This window comes from Astyanax mexicanus, chromosome 4 (assembly GCF_023375975.1).
Source record: "Astyanax mexicanus isolate ESR-SI-001 chromosome 4, AstMex3_surface, whole genome shotgun sequence".
Lineage (NCBI taxonomy): Eukaryota > Metazoa > Chordata > Actinopteri > Characiformes > Acestrorhamphidae > Astyanax > Astyanax mexicanus.
Genome location: NC_064411.1, coordinates 37322349 through 37350159, shown reverse-complemented (window position 1 = coordinate 37350159; position 27811 = coordinate 37322349). Strand labels below are relative to the sequence as shown.

The window sequence follows — 27811 nt, the reverse complement described above, 5'->3', positions numbered from 1 at the left end:
ATATCTCCAATTTTACAGCACATTCATACTGGATCAAAATCAGACTATAATTCATACTGTCTCACTGTAAAAATTATAAAAACTGCAGGTTTATACTGAATAAAAGTCAGACCATACTGTAAACTGTCTTACTGTAAAAATGATATACCCTGCAGATTCATACTGGATCAAAATCACAATACAATTATTACTGCCAGACTACACAAACTGTAAACACACTGATTAAAACAGGCCAACCAAAATTAAGAGTTCAATTTGTAAAAATTGCACATGATGTTGATTCATACTTGAGTGATCAACTGTTATACTATGCACACAGCAAATTCATACTGGTTTAATAAAAGAATATATTTAACACTGTCAGACTGTAAAATATATACAAAATGCAAATTCATATTGGATTAATACCATGCTACTATTATGATGGTATGGTTGTTAAATTCATACTGGACTAAAATCACTACAAAATAATGACGGTCAGATTTAAAAATAAAGTACACTGCTGATTCATACTGGAATAAAACCACTCTACAGTTAATACTGCTGGACTTTGCACACTGTGATGATTCATACTGGACTAAAGTAACATCACAACTCTTAGTCATACTGTTAAAATTACAAACATTTTAGATTTTTACTGGATTAAAACATGTTCATTATTATGAATGCCAACGATAAAATTAAACACACTGCAGATTCATACTAGATAAAAAATAGACAATTATTGCTACTAGACTGAAACAACTATGCCTACTGTAAATACATACTTGTTGTCACATCTTAATTAACACTGTAAGACTGTTAAAGCTTTACACCGCACACTCATACTGGGTTAAAATTACACCTAATTACTACTTTTAGATTGTTAAAACTACACATACTGCATAATCATACTTGTTTTTAATGATTTTAAAACTAGATGCACTGCAGATTCACACAGGATTTAAATCACTCTATGATTCTGACTATTCTAGTGTAAAATTACAAGCCCTTCAGATTCATACTGGGTTACAACTACTCCATAGGTATGACTGTAAAATCAGTTTAATGCAGGCAATTCAGGGTTTTACAGAGTTTACACAATCAGTAGCTTGTTTATGTAGATGATGTAGCTGTAATAAATAAATGATTTACTGATTAGAATGTGATTTTAATCGTCTTTACTGTGAGAGTGAATACTGTTTGTAAGAGACTAACTGTTAGTCTCTTCAGGTTTCAAGGTTGTGGTCAAACGTCACTAATGCTGCTCTCTTTCGCGGTTTTAGTGCCCCGTCCTCACTGTTCTTTGGTGTAGTTTGATTTTGCTTTTGGCCTAAAGCACAGTTTAAACTGATATATTAGCCAGATAGCGCTAATTACCACAGCCGTGAACAAACACTGTGTCCATGCAAGTTTTTGGAGGAATTTCAAGTTTGGGAAAAGAGGCATTATGCTCAGCGAAACATGCTGGACACCATGCAGGGCATCTGTTTCAAAGACATTACAAGATCTGATGTTTTGGAGATCCTCTAAACCATTCAATCCCTTGGTCATTACAAATCGGACATTGATATCAACGTAGCTCAGATTCCTACACTTTTTTTAAAAGTCAATTTTTCCTGCTTTCAAAAACCCCAACACCTTTAGGAACTGACTGTTCATTTGCTGCCTAATATGTAGATCCCACATATTAGTCAGTGGGTTAATCGATGATTTTATGCTTAATTGATGTGTATTCTGGTCTATGTAACAAAAAATTGTTCTGATTGAAGGTTGGACATAGGCCACCCTTCGCCTCCAGAATAGCTTTAATCTTCTTGGAATGCAGTCATTGAAGTCCTGAGCGGATGCTGGAGGATTATCTTATTTCTTGTCTCCGCAGAAATATCTCCTGAAAGCTAGGCTAGGAATTAAATAAACGCAAGGTGTTCTTTGACTTTTGCATGCTACTGTATTTGTGCTTCAGAACTTCCTGTAAAGGTCTTTGCACTCTGGTCTTTTGATACAAAAGCTTTCTGGATGGTAGTCGTGCCATGAATTCCTGAGTGAAGCTCACAGCGTTCTGTTTCTCTTGAAACATTAAATCATTTTCTAGCACCTTTGAGCACCTGCTATTCTGTTTCAGTGGACTTCTGGTGGTTTCCTCGCATTGCGGTCAAATCTCATATGCCAAAGTAATTTTGAGATCTCTTTTACAGCTGACATTATATACATACTGTATTAGGTACACCTTGCTAGTACCAGGTTCCTTCAGAACTACCTTAATTCTTTCTGGCATAGACTCAACAAGGTACTGGAAAAATTCCTTAGAGAATCAGGTCCATACTGACATGATAGCATCACACAGTTGCTGCAGATTTGTCGGCTGCACATCCATGATGCGAATCTCCCATTTCACCACATCCTAAAAGGTTCTCTACTGGATTGAGATCTGTTGACCAAGGAGGCCATTCAAGTACAGTGAACTCATTGTCTAGATGATTCATACTTTATGACATGGTGCATTATCCTGCTGAAAGTAGCCATCAGAAGATGTGTACACTGTGGTCATAAAGGGATGGACATGGTCAGCAAAAATACTCAGGTTGACTGTGGAAATGACACCGATCTAGCACCTGGTAACATGCCCAGCTTGAACTCAAAGAAAAGCACACTGACCAGTTTTCAACCTCACTCATAAGATAACAACTCGGAACTAATAGAGGTATGGGCATTTGTAAACCAACCAATCCCCTGGGGGGAGTTCCTAATTCATTTTTAAGCATGCTTTTAAACAGCAATTTGCGCTATATACACTCACGTTCAAAAATATGGAAAACTATAAAGACCAACTGTTTTGTTTTGCTATACAATAAAGACATGATGGATCAGAATTGTAGCTTTTATTTTCTGATATTTACATCTAGACCTTTTTAACGTACAAAAAAGGATTGTTTGGTCGCTGCCCATCCTTTTTTAGCTGAGCAAAAGTATTGGGCATTAATGAGATTTATGTTAAGTAAAGTGAATCTGTTGTCCTGCTGGCAATGCACTTTGGGTCATTGTCTTGGTGCATGATCAAGTTCCTCCTGATTAAACCGGTTGCTCTTCTATGTAAACTGCCAATAAAGTTTCCACAGATGTGTAAATTCATGATGCGTTCACAAGAAGTATTCAGAAAAGCCCAAGCCTTGACAAAACCTCCATCATGCTTGACTGATTGGCTTGTATGCTTTGGTTCACAATGGGAGCAATTCCTTCTCCACACTTTGGCTCATCCATCACTCAGTTCTCAACAGTCAACATGTTTGTGGCTGAATATATTTGCATATTCCAATCTGACCTTACCATATTTACTATGTATTTGACCGTACCATATTTTCAAGAATTTCCCCTTGGGGATCAATAAAGTCTGTCTGTCTGTCTGTCTGTCTGTCTGTCTGTCTGTCTGTCTGTCTGTCTGTCTGTCTGTCTGTCTGTCTGTATGTATGTATGTATGTATGTATGTATGTATGTATGTCTGTATGTATGTATGTATGTCTGTATGTATGTCTGTATGTATGTCTGTATGTATGTATGTATGTATGTATGTATGTATGTATGTATGTATGTATGTATGTATGTATGTATGTATGTATGTATCTATCTATCTATCTATCTATCTATCTATCTATCTATTTACTATGTATTTATGAAAAAACATTTATTTTCCTCTGTCTTCTTTAAATGTTGTTTCTCATGCTTCTCACCGTGTTTTAGTTCTCGACTGCTGTGGTTTTCCTTAGCAAACCAACTCAACATGTGGTTACTGGTACACAAGAGGTTTATTTCTCTTTCAGGACATGTTGTACTGGGTACACCTTAAGCTTGTGCAAAGGCAATTATCGATGTTTTATGTTCCTTTTTTTATTTAGTATAACTTTCTTTACCTTTATTAGATGAAACATTTGGTCTTTGTGTTGGATTATATATGTTTTTTATGAATTTATAAATTTTACTGACCAATTCAGTTTAGTCAATTAACCCAACCACTGACTAAGACTCAATGCTCCTGACTTAAGGAAGGTCAGGACAAGTGCATGCCTCCTTCGATAGATGTAAAGTCAGCCACCATTAGGCAGCCAACAAGCTTGAAGGAAAATACTGGATCCCAGCACTACGGACATCAGCCAACAGATGCCTGCGCCGGCCAACATCTCAATGAGCACCCTGAGACAGCATGGTCAGTGTGCTCCCTCGGGCTCTGGCTGCTGAGGGCAAGCTGCCTGAGCCAGGATTCGTTGTTACGATCCTTAGTCCATGTTGTCAGCATCTTATTTCTACTGAGCCACTTGAAGCATCTAGTTTATTTATATCTTTAATAAAACAAAAAAACAGGTAATTTAATCCTTTTGAATACCACCTGAGTGATGTGCCTTTCTACACATTTTTTATATTAGAATCGTAAACTCAACTGCAAAGCATTCTCGCCAATTCATAACTTATGTCATCCTCACATCCCCAATGAAATCTGAAGCAAGAACAAGCATATTACATCCAGGAATCTAGACCGTTCACACAAAAGAAGACATTTCTTGTCCTTTTTTTGTGCTGTTGACAGCGTGTGATCCGAGAAAGCTACAGCATCCTGAGGCCATTTACACAGACTTATGAGAAGGCTAAATAAAGCCCAGCTATAGTTATTCTGAAAAACACCAAAATACAATTTCTGAAGAACACCAAGTCCTCACATTCACCTCAGTAGGCAGCCATATACCTGATTACTAACCCATGGTGGCATTTTCCTCTGAGATTAAAATCTAAATCCTCTGCCTGCTTGCTGTCTTACCTGCTCCATATCAGCGTTCCGAGGGAGAAAATACACAATGTTTTCCGAAATCATTCTGGACAGCCTGAAAATTTCAAATGTATAGACAAAGTTAAGGAATTATTTCAGTATATACGTCAGAGATCAAAGATTCTCAATTTTTTTAGACCACCAATGACCAAACAAAAACCACAAGGGTGCTAAGATGTGAACTACAGTGTTTTCAAACTTATTTAGCTATTAATTGTGATGCAGAAACAGTTGTGAACTGCTGGTAAATGGTTGATATAGTATATCATGTTATAGATACAGAAAATACAGGCTGTAAATTGGCTAATCAACATCAATATGGACTAATCAACTCTGTCAAATAATGACTGCACCCCTAATTGATGAGCAGTGCTGAAAGGATATCCATCAGGGCTCATCATGGTCTTGATGTCGAAGACGTCAGCGCTGAGATACTCCGGGCCTCCCCACGGGGGGCTGAGGAAGACCACATCAGCCCGCAGGCGTGGGGCTACCTGCAGGAAGTCCCCCTGGATGAAGTCGATGAGCTGGGCCACTCCATACACCTCCGCGTTGTGCTGGGCCAGCGCCAACCGCACTGGGTCGATATCAACAGCTATCACTGAGTGCACACAGAGAAAGGTCAAGGCTTCCTTCTGTGGTCATCACTTCGTCTTAAGTTTGCTATTTTGAGGAGTGTTTCTTGTGTGGTAAATATACGTTATACTACCGTAACAAAACTGCAGACTTCTAATTTAGTCAATAGCATAACAGGGGGGTAGTTACTGCTTATCTATCTTCTAATGAAACTTTTAGTATTTTGTAAAATGTGCCTAAAAGAGAATGAAAGGTTCTGACTAATGTATAATACATATACAGTAATAAAAAAAACACATTAATGATGAAATTCTTCAATGAATTTGAACAAATGGAACTTAAAGCTCACCTTCCGCGAAAATCCGATTTTTCTTGTTTTTTGTGGAATACAGTAGGTCTCTCCGAGTTGAATGTGTACACCTGCACATTAAACTGTTTTGCAGCCCCCATTGTCTGCAGGAGCTAAGCAAAGAAATCCCCCCTCCCCCCCTCCGAAAAACGGGTGAATTTTGAATTATCTTTCTGCCTACGTAGGCAGAAACTCACAGACCAGCCCACCTTGGCTCGAGAAACTCCCAGAGGCGGAGCTGAAGCGACGCAACATCACCGCTCATCAGTTAGGAGGTGGGAGGCAGTGAGCGGCAGAGCGGTGGAGGGGCGTCGCAGTGCTCCTAGCCAATCAGAGGAGAGATATTTGCATGCTGTTTGCATGTATGAATATTCATGAGCAAAGCTGGAATCCGGTCATTTTGGACACACCCCTAAAACAGTCCATTAAAAAAGAGCTATACAGAGACACCTGAGCACTTTTTTTTTTACAAAAACGGCTCACATGTCATTCATTCATACTAGAGACCACAACTAGACATTTTAAAATGAAAGAAAAAACGACGGAAGGTGAGCTTTAAGCTAGACCATACTGAGAGATGGATATAATATGACTAAACAAATAAAACTGAAGTAAAATATAGAAATTAATTAATAGAAATTTTACAGTTCCAAAAATGTTATTTTGTCATGTATAGGCATATGTTTGATTTAAATAAACATCTTTTATTCTATAAACTACGGACAACATTTTTTAATAAAATTGTCATTGTCATGCAGAGCATTTATTTGCAGAAAAAGAGAAATGGCTGAAATAGAAAAAAAAGATGCAGCGCTTTCAGACCTCAAACAATGCACAGAAAACAAGTTAATAATAATAATAAAGTTTTAAGAGTTCAAAAATCAATATTTGGTGGAATAACCCTGGTTTTTAATCACATGCATCTTGGCATGTTCTCCTCCACCAGTCTTACACACTGCTTTTGGATAACTGCTTTTTTTTGCCACTCCTGGTGCACTAATTCAGGCAGTTCAGTTTGGTTTAATGGCTTGTAATGATCCATCTTCCTCTTGATTTTATTCCAGAGGTTTTCAATTTGGTAAAATCAAAGAAACTAATCCTTTTAAGTGGTGTCTTATTTTTGTCCAGAGCTGTTTATAATACTATAGAATACTACTGGAACTGAATGTTACTACAAGAAACCACTTAAACATCACACAGCTGAATGAATTCTGCATGGAAGAGTGGGAAAATCTTTCGTCCCTGTTGATGTCCGAAACCGATACAACAGAGAATTATAGGAAATATCTACTAGCAGTTGTGTCAAAGGGTAGTGCACAAGTCTTTACGAGTCATGATGATACAAATATAAAAGAAACACCCAACCAACCATAGGGGGCACCACACTAACCATATGGAGTACAACAGAAATAATTTCAAAAGACTTGAGAAACACCAATGCAACCACCTCTGATACAACAGCTACTTCCTAGACACATCATAGCAACACCATTGAAGCAACAATCAAGGATTGCAACCAACTAAAAAAGATGCACTTCTTTAGTTATCTAGTTATATCACCTCCGTCTCTCAGTATTGTTTACATAAAGATCAGATGTCTGTGTGGTTAAACAGGCATAAAAAACAGGTTTAGGGGTAATCGAATTTTATCTGCAAAAAAATGAATTTATTTACATTAAGCAGTGCTAATATAATGCTTGTTGGTGCATTTAAGCAGTGTGTGTGTGGATGATGTGTGTGTGTACCTCTTTTCCCAGTGAGGGCGAACTGAATGGCGTTTCCACCAACACCACAGAAGGCATCGACGATGAGCTGCAGGCCTGAAGTTTCCTGCACTCTCTGAGCGATGTGCTCGGCTATCTTCTCAGGAGTGACAGAAAACCATCCCTCTGGGGACAAAGCACAGGCACACAGACGTCATTTCCATAATTACACCTGACTTGCAGACGTCCCACTGCACACAACAGCTTAGTCAAAGTTCAACCACAAAACCTACCATGAGTCCTGTGATTTACTGCAGTGCTGTGGAAAACATACAGCTAATATTACCAGCTGATGTTTCTGCTGGTGATTTTACACTTCTTCACCAGCAGGGCTCAGTGAGCTTCTGTCTAAGAGGAAAGCTCTGAAGCATTACTTCATCTTAAAGTCATAGTCAGACTAGTCTACTGATGCGTTGAAAATCTGGAAATTATGTGTTTTTGAGAGAGAGAGAAAGAGTTAAATGAGAATAGAAGGTATGGGTAAAAGAGTGAGAGTTATTTATGAGATTTAATTCATATGTTAAATGATATGAATAATAGGGTTATGATCACTAAATGAAACAGCTAATACACCCCATGTTAAAATTCCATATTAACACATTAACGTTGGCAGCACTACTATTAATATTTATGTAATTTATCCAAACATACAGCAGCAATGTATAGTCAACATACAGGGGTTGGACAATGAAACTGAAACATCTGATATTAGACCACAATAATTTATTGTTCCGACAGACAGTTCTGGTGGAAACAGGAGAGTTGAGGAGCAGCTGTGGTTTTATGTTTTTTAGATACAATCCGGGTTATCATCCAAACATCCCTTTCAGACAGCTTCCTCTTACAGCATCCACAGTTAATCCTGTTGGATGTGGTTCTCTTTGTCCTCTTTTGAACTCTGGTATGTCAACCATAATGTTCTGTGCCTTGCAATATTGTGAGCAAAATATGCTCTTACCCTGCTAATTAAACCTTCACACTCTGCTCTTACTGGTACAATGTGCAATAAATGAAGATTACTACAGCTCTGGAAAATGAGACTGCTTAAAAATTAATAAAAATGAATAAATATTGGTTTCTAAACTCCTAAAACTTTATGAATATTTTTATCAAAAAAGTGTAAGCCAATATATACATCTCTTAATATTTGTTACTTAATTTTTGTTTTTGTAAAAGAGTGAGACATACACACAGAGAGAATGATAGTAAAAGAAAGATAGAAAAAAGAGAGAGAGAAAGTAGAGTAAAGAGGTAGAGAAAGGGCTGTTCACGTGACTGGCCAAGATATCAGGTTATCCCAGCACCACAGCAATACAAAAGCAATACAATGTAAATAAAAAAGGGGTAAATACTAATAAATAAAGGACTAACATAAATAATAATTAAGACTAATTATACATTCCCTCTCAGTATAGTTACTACAAAGATTTATTATTTTTTTTAATCAAAAGATGGTGAAATTCAAGGTAATGTCTAATTTTCTTAATATTTTTCAATTGAAGATTTTTTTTTTGTATCTATAATCGCATCCAAATAACAACATTTGGCATGTGTGAATTTCTCCTACACTATACTTTTCAAAGTTTGGGTTTTTAGGTAGGGCAAACTATCTAGTTTAGCTTTTTTTTTATTATTGTTTTAATGTTACAAGAAAATTACATAATGCTTACGTTCATTATGAGTGTTAAGAGGTTTAAACAATGGAAACCACAACAATTAATGTCATATTAATTGATTAAAGAAGTATATACTTTCCACAACTAAATGGGGGTATGGAAAAGGGTTCTATAACTATGTGAGCTGTGCATGAGTGAAAAGCCTTTATACAGGAAAAAAGGGTCTCTCAGAGACACTGGAAAGTTTAACAGACCATGTCCTCCAGCTACTCTACTGAGACCATCGCCATCTGTTTACAGCCTCCACAAACCCATCTCTGCTTTTTCCGCTTCTCGTATTTTCCTGTCCTCTGAGAGCAGAACACCTGCTAAAGCAACAATTGTGAGGGGCTGTGTAGTCCACTGCCCAGCTCATCACACAGCCCATAGCACAGCTTCCTGTTTATTTTACAATTCTTCAGCAGCAGAGGGCGTCACAGGACTCTTCACTATTACTACTGTAGTAACAGATACAGATAACTGTTCTCCCATCACAATTACAAACCAATTATTATTAATAAAAATATTTAAAAAAATAGTAATAAAATTAACTGAACCTACTGGATCAATTCAAACATTATTTTTTGTTTTTTGTAGAGAGACAAACTGAGAGAGAGGGAGACAGAGAGAGAGAGATAAAAAAATTGAGAAAAGAAAGAAAAAAGAGAGAGAAAGAAACAGAAAGAGGCAGATAAACAAGAGTGAGAGAGAGAAAAAAAGAAGTGTTAAGAAAGAGGAAAAAAGAGAAAGAAAAAGAGAGAGAGAAAGAAAGAGAAAAAGAAAGAAAAAGAGAGAAAAAGAGGCAGATAAACAAGTGGAAAAGAAAGAAAGAAAGAAAGAAAGAAAGAAAAAAGAAAGAAAGAGAAAGAAAGGAGGCAGATAAACAGGAGTGAGAAAGAAAAAGTAAGAAAGAAGGACAAGAAAGAAAGAAAGAAAAAGAAGGAGAAGAAAGAAAGAAGGAACAAAAGAAAGAAAGAAAGAAAGAAAGAAAGAAAGGCAGAAAAACAAGAGTAAGCGAAGGTAAGAAAGAATGAAAAAAAGAAGAGAAAGAGGGAAAGAGAGAGACAGAAAGAATGAGAGAGAGAGAAATAGCAAGAAAAACAAATAGAAAGAAAGAGAGAAAGAGAGAGAGATTGTTCAGTTTAAGAAGAGCTTGTTCTACACAGATCCACAGCAGGTTAGTAATGCCCAGGACTGAACATGGGTCCAACCAGCCATAACATTAAAACCACCGACAGGTGAACTGAAAAACACTGATTTCTGGTTCTAATGGTACCTGTCAAATGATGACATCCACATATTATGCCAACTGTACACAACATAGTTTTCAGAGCCATCGAATCACTACACATTTTGCATAAGCCAATTTGTTGCCTGTCAGCAGGAATCTTTTAACGGTTGTGGTTTGCACACTAGTTGACTGATCAGCAACACCAGGAGGAACCTGCAACAAGTCAGTTTGTCATTTCCTCCAAAATGTATGCCTGTAGGCCTGTCACAATATTTATAACAATAATTACATTATTGACAATATATATTTTCACAGGTGAGGCGATGGAACAGTGGGCTCATCGGCAAAAAAATGATCGACAATCATGACAGGCCTACATGTCTCTAAGAAATTAGGAAGTTGCATTGGTGCTCTTTACAGCAAAAGAAAATATGGACGAGAAAATGTTGTCTTATTGATGTTGTACAACACAACACCCCCCTTCCTTAGCATTCTCCTCACCCAGTGTACTGGGCTCTCATTGGCTGTAGCTAGTTGCTTCACTATTGTCCAGCCACAGCACTTTTCACTCTTGATTTAGCTTCGCTGACAAGTCCAGATATCGAACGTGGTAGATATTTGTTTTGGGCTTGTGAGGCATCAGCGATTGCTTGGCAAGGACTGTCTCTTTCAGCTGTTCACACATAGTGACCAATTTGCCTCTAAACTAAGGCTTTTGACAGCAATTTCCAGAAAAACTCATGGATTGGAAATCAGGGGATAAAATCGTGCTCTATGAACCGGGCATTAGGCAGCATGTCAACAGTCAGTTCTTGAAGTTGAGGTGTTGGAACCGAAAAAAAGGGAAAAAGGGCAGAAATAAGACTACAACCAAAATGTGAAAACGGGACAATTGAATCAGATTTGGTGGATGTTAGCATTGTAATTATTCTTGAGTCTTCCTGGAGAGTTTCATTGTCTTCTCCTTGTGTCCTCTGAGTGGGATGCAATCTCAGCCAGCTAGCTTGAAGAATAGATTAGTCTTTCTTAAGTGTTACTGGTATTAAAAATAATAACAATAATAAAAAAATAAATCCAGCACTTTTTTTCTTCTAATGTGTGTTTAGCTAGAAGATATTAAATCTATTAATCTATTGTTGGTAGCACTAGCTTTTAGTACAGCGAGTATGCTTCCTTTAAATTTCTTGAATCCATCACATTACGAGTTAAACATCTTCTTCTGCAGCAAAGACTGGCACAGGAAAGCTGCAGAGATGGGGCCTGGTTCATGTAACACCCTGTATTCCCATAGCTAGCAGATTCTGTAGGTAATGTGCTGCTCTCTAGTATCAACAACACCATATTCTCATAAAGAGAGCATTGTTTTTACAATGTTTATGTAAAAAAAAGGAAAAAATGAGGGTGTAAATTTAACTAATATAACCTATTAAAAACTTAGCTTGTGGGTTTTGAAATTGGTCTGTTTACCTTTATTTTGGTAGTCTTGGAATTTCTGTGTTTGAGGTTCGCAGTATGTCAGTTCCACATACCACAGTCTCACTATTAAGCTATGCCCAAAAAATATAGTTTCCATTCCTCTTAAGACCCCTCTGAAGAACTGTGTTCTAATGGAATTATAAGGTCAGAGAGTTACTGCACGCATCATTGGCTATTATTAGGTCACTTACAGACATCCTCAAGGACTTACTTCCTCATAAAAGTGTGCTTCTTTTTTAATCCACCATCGCTAACGTCACTAGTGTGCGTCACGAACCGTCGTCTGGTTCTGCCGTTACGTAAAAAAAAAAAAAAAAAAAGAAAAGAAAGGAGAGTGTGTGGCTGAAGTGCTGAAGAGAAATTAAAATAATCTTCTACAGACACTCTCTCTGTGTACAACGTAATACTAGGTTGGGTTTACAGGGAGAATCCTTCGCTCTCGTTTTATCAATCCTGCAGAGCTGTGGAGTAGCAGCTGAGCACTGTAGCTCTCTGTGGCTGGGGGAAGAAACCATTGACTCTGTTGACATGAATAAGAGAGGAGATATGGAGGCTCTGATCTGGATTTCAAACAGAATTCCTTATGACCCGAGCTAAGAGAAACACGTAAAAACACATTAGTCACAGTGCTACCAGGAAAGCTCGCTCTATTATAAAGATAGCAGATACCAGATAACGCGCTACTCTGCATAGTCGGGGAGGTAAAGCATTTAAAACCTGCAACTGATAAAAAAAAAAATTATAACGAAAATAAAATTACATATAATAATAATAATAATATATAAGCAGACCCTTATCCAGATTTAGAAAAAAGACCCTTTCAGGGAGCAGCCATTGGAAGTACAAGACCAGAAAAATAGGAGACAAAAAACACTTAATGTAGTGTGAAATATTTCCAGGAATTATTCCAAGTCCAAATGAGAGTTCCAAACCAAATTGACAAAGTCAATAAAGAGTCCAAATGTGATCTAGACCAAGTAGTCCAAATGAGAGTCTAAAAGAGAGTGAGACTGAGCCGAGTGAAACCTAGACAGTATTGAGACCAAGTTGTGTGGACAGTGGAGCAGATGAATTGATGACAGTATTTTAGAGTACCTTCTGGCTCTCTCCTTTTAGTTAGGGTGCATTAGCTATAGTCAGATCTACCGGTAAACCTTAACCAAACAAGACCGGGTCTAAAGAAAGCAGAGCTTGAGTAGCCTAAATGAGCTTAAATAATACCAAGACCAAGGCAAGACTGATTCAAAATGAAAACAAGACCAAGTCAAGACAAGTGAAGTGATAACGGGACTGGGAGTTAGGACCATTTTCAAACAGAACAAGATCAATAATAAAACTGGATTTAAATGAGGTCCAAAAAAGTCCAAATCAAGACTGAGAACAAGTCAGAACCGAGTCAAGACTGAAAGCTAGTTAGAACAGAGTCAAGACTTAGAACTAGTTAGAACAGAGTCAAGACTGAGAACAAGTTAGAACCGAGTCAAGACTGAGAACTAGTTAGAACCGAGTCAAGACTTAGAACTAGTTAGAACAGAGTCAAGACAGAACTAGTTAGAACCGAGTCAAGACTGAGAACTAGTTAGAACCGAGTCAAGACTGAGAAGTAGTTAGAACCGAGTCAAGACTGAGAACTAGTTAGAACCGAGTCAAGACTGAGAACTAGTTAGAACAGAGTCAAGACTGAGAACTAGTTAGAACCGAGTCAAGACTGAGAACTAGTTAGAACCGAGTCAAGACTGAGAACTAGTTAGAACAGAGTCAAGACTGATAACTAGTTAGAACCGAGTCAAGACTGAGAACAAGTTAGAACCGAGTCAAGACTGAGAACTAGTTAGAACCGAGTCAAGACTGAGAACTAGTTAGAACAGAGTCAAGACTGAGAACTAGTTAGAACCGAGTCAAGACTGAGAGCTAGTTAGAACCGAGTCAAGACTGAGAACAAGTTAGAACCGAGTCAAGACTGAGAACAAGTTAGAACCGAGTCAAGACTGAGAACTAGTTAGAACCGAGTCAAGACTGAGAACTAGTTAGAACCGAGTCAAGACTGAGAACTAGTTAGAACCGAGTCAAGACTGAGAACTAGTTAGAACCGAGTCAAGACTGAGAGCTAGTTAGAACCGAGTCAAGACTGAGAGCTAGTTAGAACCGAGTCAAGACTGAGAACTAGTTAGAACCGAGTCAAGACTGAGAACTAGTTAGAACCGAGTCAAGACTGAGAACTAGTTAGAACCGAGTCAAGACTGAGAGCTAGTTAGAACCGAGTCAAGACTGAGAACTAGTTAGAACCAAGTCAAGACTGAGAGCTAGTTAGAACCGAGTCAAGACTGAGAACTAGTTAGAACCGAGTCAAGACTTAGAACTAGTTAGAACAGAGTCAAGACTGAGAACAAGTTAGAAGCAAGTCAAGACTGAGAACTAGTTAGAAGCGAGTCAAGACTGAGAACTAGTTAGAAGCGAGTCAAGACTGAGAACTAGTTAGAACCAAGTCAAGACTGAGAACTAGTTAGAACCGAGTCAAGACTGAGAACTAGTTAGAACCGAGTCAAGACTGAGAACTAGTTAGAACCGAGTCAAGACTGAGAACTAGTTAGAACAGAGTCAAGACTGAGAACTAGTTAGAACCGAGTCAAGACTGAGAACTAGTTAGAACCAAGTCAAGACTGAGAACTAGTTAGAACCGAGTCAAGACTGAGAACTAGTTAGAACCAAGTCAAGACTGAGAACTAGTTAGAACCAAGTCAAGACTGAGAACTAGTTAGAACCAAGTCAAGACTGAGAACTGACAAGAGAGCTGATAGATAGATGGATAGATAGATAGATACTATCTATCTATCCATCCATCCATCCATTCATCTATCTATGACTGATTCTTAAAGAGAGCTAAACCAACTCAAGATTGATTCTTAAAGAGAACAAGTCTGAGTTGAGTACAACAAGAGCAAGAGCAACTCAAGCCAATTCAAGAAAGATAAAGAAATGAGAGTGAGCCAAAATCCAGACTGAGACCTAGTGAGAATGAGAATGGGACCAATGAGTTTAGGCCAAGTTTAAGTCCAGACCAAGCTGAGATTGAGATGCGAGAGTCAAGACAGTTGAGACCACACCTAAATGCCAGCCAAGTCCGGTTAATACAGAGCTGAGAATCCAAGTGAGCAGAGCCTAAATAAAGACCAAGACTAAACAAGAGTCCTCTTTCTCTCTTCTAGGTCCATCTTCCATTTTCATTTGCCCTCTCTTTGGCTTAATAACCCTTGGCTTTTCTATCCTTCAACTGCCCTATCGTCTCACCTTTTGCCTCTCTACCTTCCCTCTCCTGCTCCCTTCATCCCAGCTCTTCCTACTCTACCTTCCCCTCCCTAACTCTCACCACCCTTTTTTCATTGCTCTCATACGCCCTGTATTTCTTTCTCTTTACCTCCCTCACCTCCTCTATCAGTTCTCTGGATTTTTATGTCTCTTTCTCTCTCAAATGTTTCCCAACCCCATTTTACTCTCTCCATCTTCATTTCTTTTTTGCTTCATTACCATTTTCTCTCTCTATCTTTCGAGTCTTTACCTCGCTCTCTCTCTTTCTCTGCTGTGGAGGATGTTTCTGGTCTAACGTCAGCATTTCTCCCTGCAGACACAGGCAGCTCATCAGCCAGCCCAGGGCACACACCTTCAGCTGCCACACACACACACACACACACACACACTCCAACATACCCTCCAACATACTCACAGCAGTTTTTATTCCATAGGACCAGTCATACATTCCTACAATGTTAAAATGTTAAACGGAGACATATAGAGAAAGACACACAGACACAGACACACACACACAGACACAGACACACACACACACAGACACACAGACAGTCACTCAGTTCCGCTCTCTGATCTGGTTCCACTTCAACTGCTTTAGATCTTTTTGCTAACCTAAAACCCCTGCATTCCAACACTGACCATGTCAACATAGTGTATCTGTACTGACGGTTAGAGGGAAGGATTAGTATGCAAAGAAAGAACTGAGACAGTTAATAGAGTTAAGAAAAGCTACAAATTTAGCTAATTGTGCTAAACTGAGGAGATGAGCAGATGGATTGATGACAGTATTTCAGAGTGCCCTCATGTCTATGTTACCAGTCCGTATTAAAGCATATTCATTTTAATTTTTTTGAGCGTCTTTTATTTTCTTTATTCATTTCGTTAAAAGCCGTGATGCTATTCGCGATAACACTCTCCCTCTCGTGTTCTATTGCTTAAGTAACAAATCAAATTGTGTTTACAAAAAACAAAAAAACAAAACAAAATATATATATATGATCATTTAGCTTTGGAACTGTGCTGAGTGAGCTCCTCCGCTTGTCCGTGCAAAGCCCTATTGTTGTTTTATGTGTTTTGCACTATATGCTTAAAATTTAAAAAATTGTTTGTTTAAACAGTATTTTATATTCTAAAACATTGGTAATTATATTAGAGTAGATGAAAGTCCTTGTAAATTATGTTATTATTCTTGGTCTAATTTGGTTTAATGAGTGTGCAGTGCGTAGCCTTATTGTTGTTTATGTGTTTTGCAATAAGGCTGTATGTTTAACATAAAAAAAATAATTGTTAGTTTAGAAAGTGTTTTATATTCTTAAGCATTGTCAATTATATTAGAGTAGACGGGGAGAACGGTTATTAATAAACGTTTTTCTTAAATAACAGGTCTATGCTTCTTCAGTGTTGCAGTGTTAATCAACAGATTTAGCTGATTTAAACAGCCCGAAAATATTTTAAAAAGTCCTGTTTTAACGCTCTACTTACAAAAAAAAAAAAAAAAAATGTTGGGTTTAAATCAGGCTTGGGCTTACAAAAACAGTTTTTGGGGCAGGTTGGGTCTGGCTTGGGCAGAACGTGCACGGGCTCGGGCTGGATTTTTTTGGGCCCAATCTAAGCTCTAGTCTGTTCTCCATAGATTCAACCAAAACTAATTCCATCTGTTTGTTTTGTATTTTTCAGAAACAGCACAGCAGTTAATTGATCTACAGCCAATAAGATGCACAGCAATAATTTGTTTGAAATATGTACATATATCTATACTAATGACATTTGATAGATATTCTTGTATGTGTTTGCCTTCTATATGGAGGGTAGTGGAGTTACCCATTATGCTATACCAACTGCATCACATACATTTTTAACCCTCAATAAAATGGGCAGATTATATCACCATAACTGACTGAGAATTAAATTATATGAATAGCTTCTAGCTAACTGTAATAAATTACTAAATGCTACACAGATAAGTTAAAGTTTCAGCAGAAGTGACATACCATGGTCCAGTTTAACGCCCTCATCGAAGCGAGAAAACAGACGGTAGCGCTGTGCCCAGTACTTGGCCAGCTCTGGCTCTGCTGCAATCTCAGGAGGCACCTCCACATCTTTCCTCTGTCTCCTTCTCGCCTTCTTCTTTTTCTTCTTCTTGGAGGATGTAGCTTTATCTACTGGATAACACAAAAGATTCAATCTTAAGCTTAGAAGAGACAAATGTTGCTTCAGAGTCCAACCTGGGATCAACCTGGATTTAGGGTACCTGCAGTTTTCAAGGAGCCATATTCTGCACTAACTTTGTATTTTAGGGTAATGTACAACATCTACAAAATTTGAAAAGCTTTACATTGTAAGATGTCCCAATATGGCTGTCCCAGTATGTCTTTAGGTCTTTTACATGTATATGACCATACATGCTATTATTGACTGCTCTGTATTGTACTGGGTCGTAATGAATAAGGAGTCCAGGCTGAAACAGTCCTTACACATGAATAGGTGGGGCTAAACTGCTGTAAGCTTGTTTTTTTCCCCAAAATTACAATTATAAAAACAGTAGCAAAATTGAACTATTATTATTTGAGTAATTTAAACACTAGAAAATAACTACCGACATTCATGGTATAGTTTAAGCACTGGAAGGCAGATATAGCACTTATAGCACTGGAGCACACCATTTGAAAATCAGTAAAATACACCCGTGATGAACAAGCTCATGTTAACACACTGGGTGCACAGTATATCGGTTTAGCATCGCAATCGTAATGTTGACATGTGCAATAGTCATAATGCTAGATGTGCAATGTCATTAGATGAATTAAAATCACACACATACTACTTTTTTATTTTCAATGACATATAATATAATCAACCCACAATAATTAATTTTATTCCAGTTTGCAGAGTCCAATATAAAAGGAAAGCTACTTTGAATTTGTTGGTGTAAAAATGGCAATTTCATTGCATAGGCAACTCTATGCCCCTATAGCTAGCATTGTTTGCCTGTTGGGAGCACTAGCTAAAAGCACTGTATTTCGGAATGCTGGGGATGAATGAACAGTTTTTAGGTTTTTAATTAATCAACAGTCAGACAAGTTAGGCATCTCCAGTGCAAACACCTGCTTACTGACCTTCTTCAGTGCCCTCTGGAGCATCAGGCAGAAGGTAGTCTGGTATGTCCAGTGGCTGAAGCTCCCTCCTGGGGTCAGTATCACTATCCTGCTCTGGTTCTAGGTCTGGTTCTGTTTGGAATACAGGCTGTTCATAAACATGCTCTCCAGACCCTGAGCTAGGATCCTGAGTCTCCTTACACTCTTCCTGTGCACGTGTAGAGCCATGTTCATCCTCTGTGATTAGTCTGGCCTGTGAAGGTGGGGTTTCCAATGTGGTTGTCGTTGTTTTCTCTGTGCTGGTCTTAGGTTCAGTTTGGACTTTGTGTAGAAAACTCTGTACCTGCAAGAAAATAAGTGATACAATAAGAGAAACCAGACAACAGTAACATGATAAATGTGATAAACACTGGAATATATAGTCTTTTAATTTTGTAACGTTTAAATAACTTTAAACATAATTAGAACATTTAATATACTGTCCAAATATTCCTGCACCACAAAAACTCTAAACAATGTTTAATGCACTTTATGTATCATGACATCTAACAATATGCTGATACAATACACTGGAGTTTAAAACTGAGCATGAAAGCCGCAATGCTAACAGCTGGGCTGGAACAGACTTCAGTCATCTTGCTACCAGAAACAGCAACCACGATCTGCAGGTTAGTCTTAATACTAACAGCTGGTCTTAGCAGGGATTAAGATGGTTAACCACAATGCTAACTGCCAGCCTTAACAGTGTTGGAGTGGGTCAGCCACAATGCTACCAACTAGGCTCAGCATGGTGGAAACCCCAATGCTAACAGACACAACTGCCTGGGTCAGCAGGGCTGGCGTGTGTTCATCGCAATGCTCACAGTCAGGCTCAGGGAAACTGAAACAACAATACTAACAGGCACTATTGCCTGGGTGAGTAGGGTTGGCATGTATGTGTCGCAATGCTAACAGCCAGGCTCAGTAGGCTTCAAGCTGGGATGCTAACAGGCAACAGCAGAATTGTAGAGGGTTAGCTGTGAGGCTAACATGACAGAGATTAGTTGTGTTGGGGTATGGAGACTAACGGCTAGGCTTAGCGAGATTCAAGTGGGTTAGCCACGATGGTAACAAGCAGGCACATCATGGTCGGAGACTGGATGCTTATAAATACAACAGCTGTGTTCATTTAGATTTGTGATGGTGAGAGCAGGGCTCAACAAGATTGGAGCTTCAATGCTAACAAATACAACAGCAGGGCTCAGCAGGGTTAGCCATAATGCTAACAGTCAAGCTCAGCAAGGTTGGAGCAGAGGCAGAAAGGATTAGCTGCGATGCTAACGGTACGTGTCCACTGGCACTTAAGCCCCGATGCATCCTACTCATTTCAATGGAGAGAGTTGCCGCATGCGACGGTGCATGCGACGGTGCATGTGATGGTGCATGCTGGGTTGCGTTGTGTTGAACACAGCCTCGCCCTCCAAATGGATCCTGCCACCGCACTGCATCCAGCCAATCAGGGAACAACAGCCTGCAACTTCACACATATTCGAGCCTTTCACACACAGAACTGGCACCTGTCAAACACAGAAGAGAAGCTAAACATGGCAAAATATGGATTTATAGATCACAGTGATGTTGATAAAAAATAATATATAATAATATATAATAATAAAGAACTTATAATTGACTACATCTGTTGATTTCCTTGTATTAAAAACGCAGCAAGCCAAGAATGAAGGTGAGATGCGTTGACGAAAAGTGTCAGTGGACACCCATACCGTAACAGCCACAAGATCAAGGCAAGTTAGCTGAAATGCTAACAGTTGGGCTTGGCAGAGGTGGAAAGGGTTAGGTGCAATGCTCAAAGTCACACTACACAGGGTTAAGGCAGGTTAGCCAAATGCTAACAGTTGGGCTCAGCAGAGGTGAAAGGGTTAGCTGCGATGCTAACAGTCACACTCACAGGGTCAAGGCAGGTTAGCCGAAATGCTAACAGTCACACACCACAAGGTCAAGGCAAGCTGGCCACAATGCTAACAATCAAGCTTAGCAGGGTTGGTGTGGGTTAGCTACAATTCTAACAGACTGGATATGATAGAAGATGCTAGCATCCTCTCACCTGGAGGTGACGACAGGTGAAAAAAGGGTTTTTAAAACCCAGATTTGATATAAAATGTTCTTTTCCAACTTGTTCTTCACACTCACACAATTTTTTTTAACGTACCTCGTTCTTTAGGCAACAAAATGAGGTTCTTTTATGCCATCACTCAAAACTTTGTAGCACCTTTCTGTATTCGTAAGTGTGTGTAAAGAAATACGGAGGGCAGAATGAAAGAAGAGGCACATCAGGATCTACACTGAAGCAAAAAACAAGCCATCAGTGCAATATAAGCAGTTTGTAAAGCTCCCGAAAGGCACCAACATCAAAGAAATTATGCTGTGCTCCAGCGTGCGCAGTAAAACACACTCCGGCCCACCCGTTGCAGAAGTAAAAGAGTAATGACTGCAGTCACGCAGAGCCAAAGTCTCTCTCAGTCAAAGCTGAAAACAGGCTGTTGATAATGTCTGTCGCAGCAAAGTTTTCTCCCTGCGCAAGATCAATGTGGCGTTGGGTTCGGGAGAGATCAATGGTAAAGCTCTGCAGTAAGCTGCGGAGAGGAGCTTCAGCACCAAAACTTCATCTTTCACCAGCCAGTTCTCACGGGCCACTTACCTTACAACTGTAAAGAAGTGGAGCATCAGAAATCATCATTATTACAGTAACAACAAAAGCATGTTCTAATTGAATATAGTCTCTAACTCACAGCTTATTTGAAGCAATATAACGAAAGAATCTGACCTTAAAATATCAGTTTCGGAAACATGTTGATGCTCCACTGACTGTAATTGGAAGAACTGCATCTCTGTCATTTTAGTGTCATATCAGTGTAAAATCCTATAATATTACTTTACTGCCTCAGTATACATGTTTTTTCCCCTTCAAATGCTGCTTCTGTATCTTTCAGCTTGTCAACAAATGCATGTGTACAGATGTGCACAAGCCGTTTATAGGAATGATTTGTATTAACAGTAATGACGTAAAAGTGAATTATTCTTCCAAATTGTTGTGACAGCCCAACAGCAAAAACAGCAAAACTCGCACAACACTTTTGTGTTTGTGAGTCGATTGTTTTTATTATAATTAGAATTGAATTGGAATTGGAAGGAAAGAATGCATGTAATTTTTAACACTAAAGCAAAACGTGTGATTATTAATACATTAATTATATTAAATGTAATTAATTAAATAATAATGTACCACATGTAATGTGTAATAAAGTAATAACTCAGTAATGAAGTGATGACTAATTTAATTTTATTATAAACCTGAAGACTTCTCAAGGCTCATTTATGCCCATATATCTTCAATACAGACGCAGATGCAGTAGGGCTTGGCGATATATTTTAAATATTAGGAATGCACAACGATATCAAAATTATATCAGATTTTAGATTCAGATTATTATTTTTTTAAATCATTGGCATCTGCCAATACGGCCGATAATTTAAACCAGGTATCATTTTCGTATCACTTCACAATTATGTGCTACTTTGTGTTGGTCTATCATTTTAAATCTCAATGAAATATATTTAAGTTTGTGGTTGTAAGGTGACAAAATGTGAAAAACATTAAAAAGGTATTAATACTTTTGCAAGCCACTGTTCCTGCTGCACCACCAGCACAAATCTGAATTATGAAGGCGTGTGTGTGTATCATCGAGACTGCTTTCTTTGGCTCCCGTCCTATTCTACTCCCCCAAATGCCCACAAGAGGCGCAGCCTGCCTACTGTAAACACAATACACTTAACTGACAGGCCCACAGGGGGACCTGTGCCCCCTCCACACACACACATACATACATACATACACACCAACCTCTGTATCTAACACACACAGCTCTAAATAAGAGTACACCAACTCAAAACCCCTGTTCACTACACACAAACCCACATCAATCTACTGTTCAATAAAGCCTTTATTTTGCATGTCAATAAAGGCCTAGAATAGAAGACACCCAAACTTGGCTCATCATTCACTGAAAGCACATCATCAATCAACCCATCACATGCCACGCACTGCAGAGACAGCCAGGAATGAAGATAAACCACAGTCTCTAAAAGTGCTCCATCCTGTGTGTGAACTGCTCCACAGTAAGAGGAATTAAGTGTTGTTATTCGGGATTCTTTTTTTTTTTTTTTTCAAAGAATGAGTTATTAAAATATACTACACACATATACACCTTTGGGAAAAATAAGAGAGCACTAAAGAATGATGAGTTACTTTGATTTTAACACATTGAAAACCTCTGGAATATAAACTAGAGGAAGACGGATGATCACAAGCCATCATACCAAGCTGAACCGCTTGAATTTTTGCACCAGGAGTGGCATAAAGTTATCCAAAAGCAGTGTGCAAGACTTGTGGAGGAGAACAAGATGCCAAGATGCATGAAAACCAGGGTTATTCAACTTAACATTGATTTCGGATCTCTTAAAACATTATGAATATGATCTTGTTTTCTTTGCCTTATTTGAGGTCTGAAAGCTCTGCATTTTACGTTTTTGTTATTTCAGCCATTTCTCATTTTCTGCAAATAAATCCTCTAAAATACAAGTTTATAGAATAAAATGTTAGTTTTACTCAAACATATACCTATAAATAGCAAAATCAGAAAAAACTGATTCAGAAACTAAAGCGGTCTCTTAATTTTTCCAGAGTTGTAATAAAAAAAAAAAAAACACAGGTGTAGCTTTGGTAAAAAAAAGGCAATTTTTCTATTTGGTTAGAGGGTACTAATGAATATATTGCAGTAATACAATGTTTATCAAATGTTTTCAGCAAGCAAATTCATTTATTGTTTTTAATATTGACTATTGTTTGGGGGGTTATTACCAATATGTCCTCCCTCTAGCATTATGTCTTCTATTAGACATAATGCTACCAACCTAGAAGGGTACTGATACTAAGACAAGAAGAAATTTACCTTACTACAGCTCAAAATGCTTGGAGTAGAACACTAACCCCCAGTTTTCCATCACATCAGCTAATAAGAACCTGCACCAACTAACACTGCGCTATGTAATAGGGATGAGGGGGAGGGCCTACCTACCCACCTGATTCTCTGAAAAGAAGCACTGCTAATAGAATAGGACTCACTGGAGCAGATAAAGAAGGATAAGTTAGCACCATAACTAATATTAGGCATATACCAGTGCTAGAGAGGCACTTAGAACATCTTGTTGCTAAAAGGAAGTAAGATGTATTGTGCCCAAATAAATTATTTCCCCCCCCCACTGAAATGATGTCATATATTTGCCCTTTACTTTATATTCCTGAAAAAGAAAAGAAAAAAACAAAAAAAGAAGCTTCTCACTTTCTGCAGAGTTTGGCTGATCTTGGGCTCTGTGGTCTCTCCATCCTCAGTGAAGAAAATGTGTTTGTTGATCTTACAGGCAGCTTTCCGTCCTGAGGGTCTCCAGCCTGCTCCGCTCTGACTGCCCCAGCGCCGGCCTGGAGTCTGACGGAACTTCAGAACGCTCGTGAACCTGCAATGGCGCGCGCACACACACACACACACACACACACACACACACAGACACTATCTTCAAAGAACTTCAGCACCAGTGCCAGGCTCTGAAGATAAATGTATGTGTGAGTGTGTGTCACTGGGGGTCTTACTTGAGCTGTGGGCCACGTTTGAGGCCTAGAGTTTCCCACGCCTCCTCTGCAGGCATCTGAGCGAGCTCCTCAACATCCAGCTCATGGCTGTGAGAGCAGATAGAGGCATTCGAAGCAGAATTCAACCAATAACATGTGAGCATGGTTAAAATTCACACTAAGATTCAGTAAATTCAGTGAAAACTGAATTGTAAACAACTACCTTCCAGCTTGTGTTTGCTATAAACAATATTACCCATTTATGTGAGTACCTAAAAAAGTGCAAAAACTAAAAGTTACATTTTAAAAACAAGCTACAATGGCTTGCAAAAGTATTCATATCACTTGAACATTTTATGTTTTATTATTTTTATTCAATAAGAATCTGAAAAGTATGACAGCCTCTCCTATATCAACACTTTTGGGGTATGTCTCTATCAGCTCTGTACATCTAGAGACAGAAATTTATAAGCTAGTCTATAAAATGTTTTTCCTTTCATTATTAGCAATGTTAGCAGGCTAAAAAAAATAAAAGCTTAAGACTCTGGAGGACTTGAGGACTCAAAATTAGCAATGTGCATCAACAATGTAGCTAAAGGCTTGTGCTTAGACTGAAGCAAAACTATCATCCAATAACTAAAAGTCATAAGTGAGTTTTTAAGAAATACTTTACTGACTACAATGCTAACATGGCTAAAACTGACAAAAAAAATACATGATGGAAACAGTACATAGCAATATGTACTTATACATACAGTATAATCCCAATAATGCTCTTGATTTTTTTCAGTATTAGCTAGCAACGTTAGCTCAACGTTAGATCAAAGCGTAAGTCAATTAGCTTAGGAGGTTTACCTTCTTTTCATTTTTGCTCTTCTCCCATTTGGTGGATCATCGTCATCACTCTCATCTCCTTCGTTAGATTCACTCCTCCGTGGCTGGTCATTTTGATTAGTTGTAGATTTACAGTCTGGTTTCTTATTGTCCTCTGAAACATTAAGCAGATACCAAATTTTAGATTATCTTAGCCACCCCCCAATATTCATGTTTTAACATTTTTACACTGAATAGCACAATAGCACTTTAGCAAATGGCATAGTATTACTTAAAATACATTTTGATTATTACAATATTAATAGATGTTGTTTACTAAATTGTAGAACTGCATCTTTGTGTTGTTAAAATACATGAGGCAAGCAAGTCTGACGGTTTTGATCGGATCTGAAAAAATGAAACAGTAATTTTGTCTTTTAAACAAAACAAAAACAACCACTTTTCTTTCAAAGTCAAACGAGCGCTGGATATTAATCTACACAGATTTCTGTCATGAGTGGCTAAAGCACTTATATTTATTAACAGTAAGCCAGGGCTGAGTGCTAGCTATGGTTAGCAAGCGCTTAGGCAGCCCCGGTTAGCAGTGATAGCCAGCCGCATTTAGGCAGGCTACAGTATAGGCTAGCAATATACTCCCCTCTGAACGCCAAAAGCGCTAGCACTGCGATTAGCCAATGCCGCTGCAATTAGCTGCAGCGCTGGAGAAACTTTACTGAAAGTTTACTGGTCCTTACATAGACCTAATCTTTAAACCATCTTTTATAAAAAAAAAAAAAAAGGATCTCGAATCAACGGATTTTAAAGTAATGCAGCCAGTGTCGGACAGCTGTAGTGGTATTACCAGTGTTGCTTGGTCCTTTTTCAACATACAATAAATTTGTCAGCAAATATCAGTATGAAATGTCGGCCAAATTGGCCAATGCAGATAGAAATTCTATATTATTCCATTCCTATACCCACCGGTACTTTATTCTGTGCATTTGTATCTTTATATCAAAAACCATTATGAACATTTTAGATCTGACATTTTAGATCTGACATTTTTATGTCTTAGTTGTGTGATTCTGTCTGTATCTTCCACATTGTGAAAATCATAGGGGGTTATCAGAATATTGTGTCTTTTGGTCTTCAAAATTTGACTTTGACTATTAATCAAAACTTTAAACTACACAAAAATCATATTCTCCAGCTTAATCACTTTAAGTTTCCTGTCATGCATGCACCTACACTGTAATGTAAAGCTGCACAACGGGGTGGACAATGACACGTGGACAACAACAGGGTGGAATATTTAAGCGAGAACTGGCATTTGATTTGATGTAGCATGTGGACCTCGTTCTGCTTCAAAGATACATTTTTATGTCCTGCATTTATTTTAATTACCAAGATATTTCGCCATGAAAGGATGGACACCTTAAACTTTACCTCAGCTACGTGTGGAGACACTATGAGAAATGATGATTGTTATTAATATTGTTCATTGTGTCTTCACAGTCAGTTGACAATAAAACAGCATTATGGTTGTGATGTGACTAATATTAAAAGTTATTTTCTTAAAAGATCAAGGTTTTCCTAAGATGACTGAGTGTAATTCATGGACAGCTTAATATTATTTTTATTATATATAATACTAAATTATTAAATCTTCAAAAGATTTTGTATTAAATTAACAAAAATTACTTTAAAGTAAGGCTTAAACTTGGTCTATATTTGAAATAATGTATTAATTTACAGGTAAATCTTGAAAAATGTGTTGTTACACAGTGTTTGGATGAAATGTAAAAAGGCAAATTATATTGATAGAACCATCTTCATCGCCTCACACAGAGTGAGAGTTACCCACTGTCAATTCCTGCATCCACAGTCTGTCATGTTCTCACTTTCCATCTCTCTCTGCCTCTTATTCTACCTCTCAAACACATGCACCAACAGGAACAGAGTTATTAAAACTGCATAGGCCCATGTCACATGCTTCTTTCACACCAAGCCTGACATCTTTTGATAAGGTGAATAAAATATGCAACAACAGGCAATTCTGAAGCAGAACGAGAGCTGTTGGCTGTCAGGAATCAAACCTGCTTTTTCTGAAGGTGCCAGGATGCCCAGCACTGTTCAGGCTGGTGTACAGTACAGAGCTTTCTGCTTCTATCACTGCAAACGCAGCAAAAAACCCAGTGACATTTCTCCATCACAGGTCATCTCATCACGAGCACTGCCAGAGGCCAGCAATCAAACCCATGTCAGAAGTGATGATGTCTAACATGACTGACGCACAGCTAATCTAAAATAAGACCTTTATGACCAGGCACTATGAGCTGATGTACTGTGGTGTTAGAACAATGAGTAAATAGAGAAAATAAAAACTAAAACTTGCATAATACAAATGGTTTTATAGAGATTAATAACCAGGTTAAATAAAATAGCCAGTGAGTCAGATCATAAACTCTGATAGCCTGGTAAAACTATAATGTTTAACCTGATCTTTATTTTCACTGTAGATTAATAATATTGATTAGTGGTGTCAATCGAAAAAAAAAAAAATCTAATTTATGACAAAAGAAATTTTCTTCATTGTAAGCTCTTAATAATGTTTTTTTTTAAATGCAAATAAATGATTCAGTGTAAAATTGGCATTATAAATATTTATATTAGAGGTAAAAATGAATCACAAGAAGAAAGAAGGATTAATCATGATTAAAATTATGATCAAATAACTGAAAAGCTGGCACTTATTTTTTGGGATGGGGAGAAAAATAATTGAGAGATTTAATGAAGAAAATAAACTCTAGCTCTATATTCCACCTTCAAGTACTTGGAAAGAAAACAAGGAAACATGCAAGCGTTTGTGTGTGTGTGTGTGTGTAAGTGAGAGAGAGAAAGAGAGAGAGAGAGAGAGCGCCTTCTCATAAGAAAGAGGAAGGGAAAGAGTTTAATCCATATATCAGCAGTGAATTAAGGGTGTGCAGACAAACATGGTGATGTGATTAATCTGTGTTAGAAACAATGTGTTTAAATAACTAGAAATAGGTGGCATCATTTTTGTGTAAAATC

General features: G+C 38.1%; 1 protein-coding gene across 3 annotated transcripts in view; it reads right to left on the bottom strand.

Moving 5' to 3' along the window:
- Positions 1 to 27811, bottom strand: part of tgs1 (trimethylguanosine synthase 1) — a 32721-nt gene that overhangs the window by 678 nt on the left and 4232 nt on the right. For 2 of the 3 annotated variants that reach the window (XM_007232111.4, XM_015600987.3), the window contains 8 exons: positions 24782 to 24914; positions 23948 to 24034; positions 23643 to 23814; positions 18268 to 18589; positions 17143 to 17313; positions 7466 to 7609; positions 5180 to 5396; positions 4787 to 4865 (listed from right to left, as the gene is read on the bottom strand). In XM_007232111.4, the coding sequence (XP_007232173.3) occupies positions 4787 to 4865; positions 5180 to 5396; positions 7466 to 7609; positions 17143 to 17313; positions 18268 to 18589; positions 23643 to 23814; positions 23948 to 24034; positions 24782 to 24914 (1325 nt within the window). The remainder of the gene's footprint in view (positions 1 to 4786; positions 4866 to 5179; positions 5397 to 7465; positions 7610 to 17142; positions 17314 to 18267; positions 18590 to 23642; positions 23815 to 23947; positions 24035 to 24781; positions 24915 to 27811) is intronic. The other variant, XM_022679144.2, reaches the window with a different exon arrangement.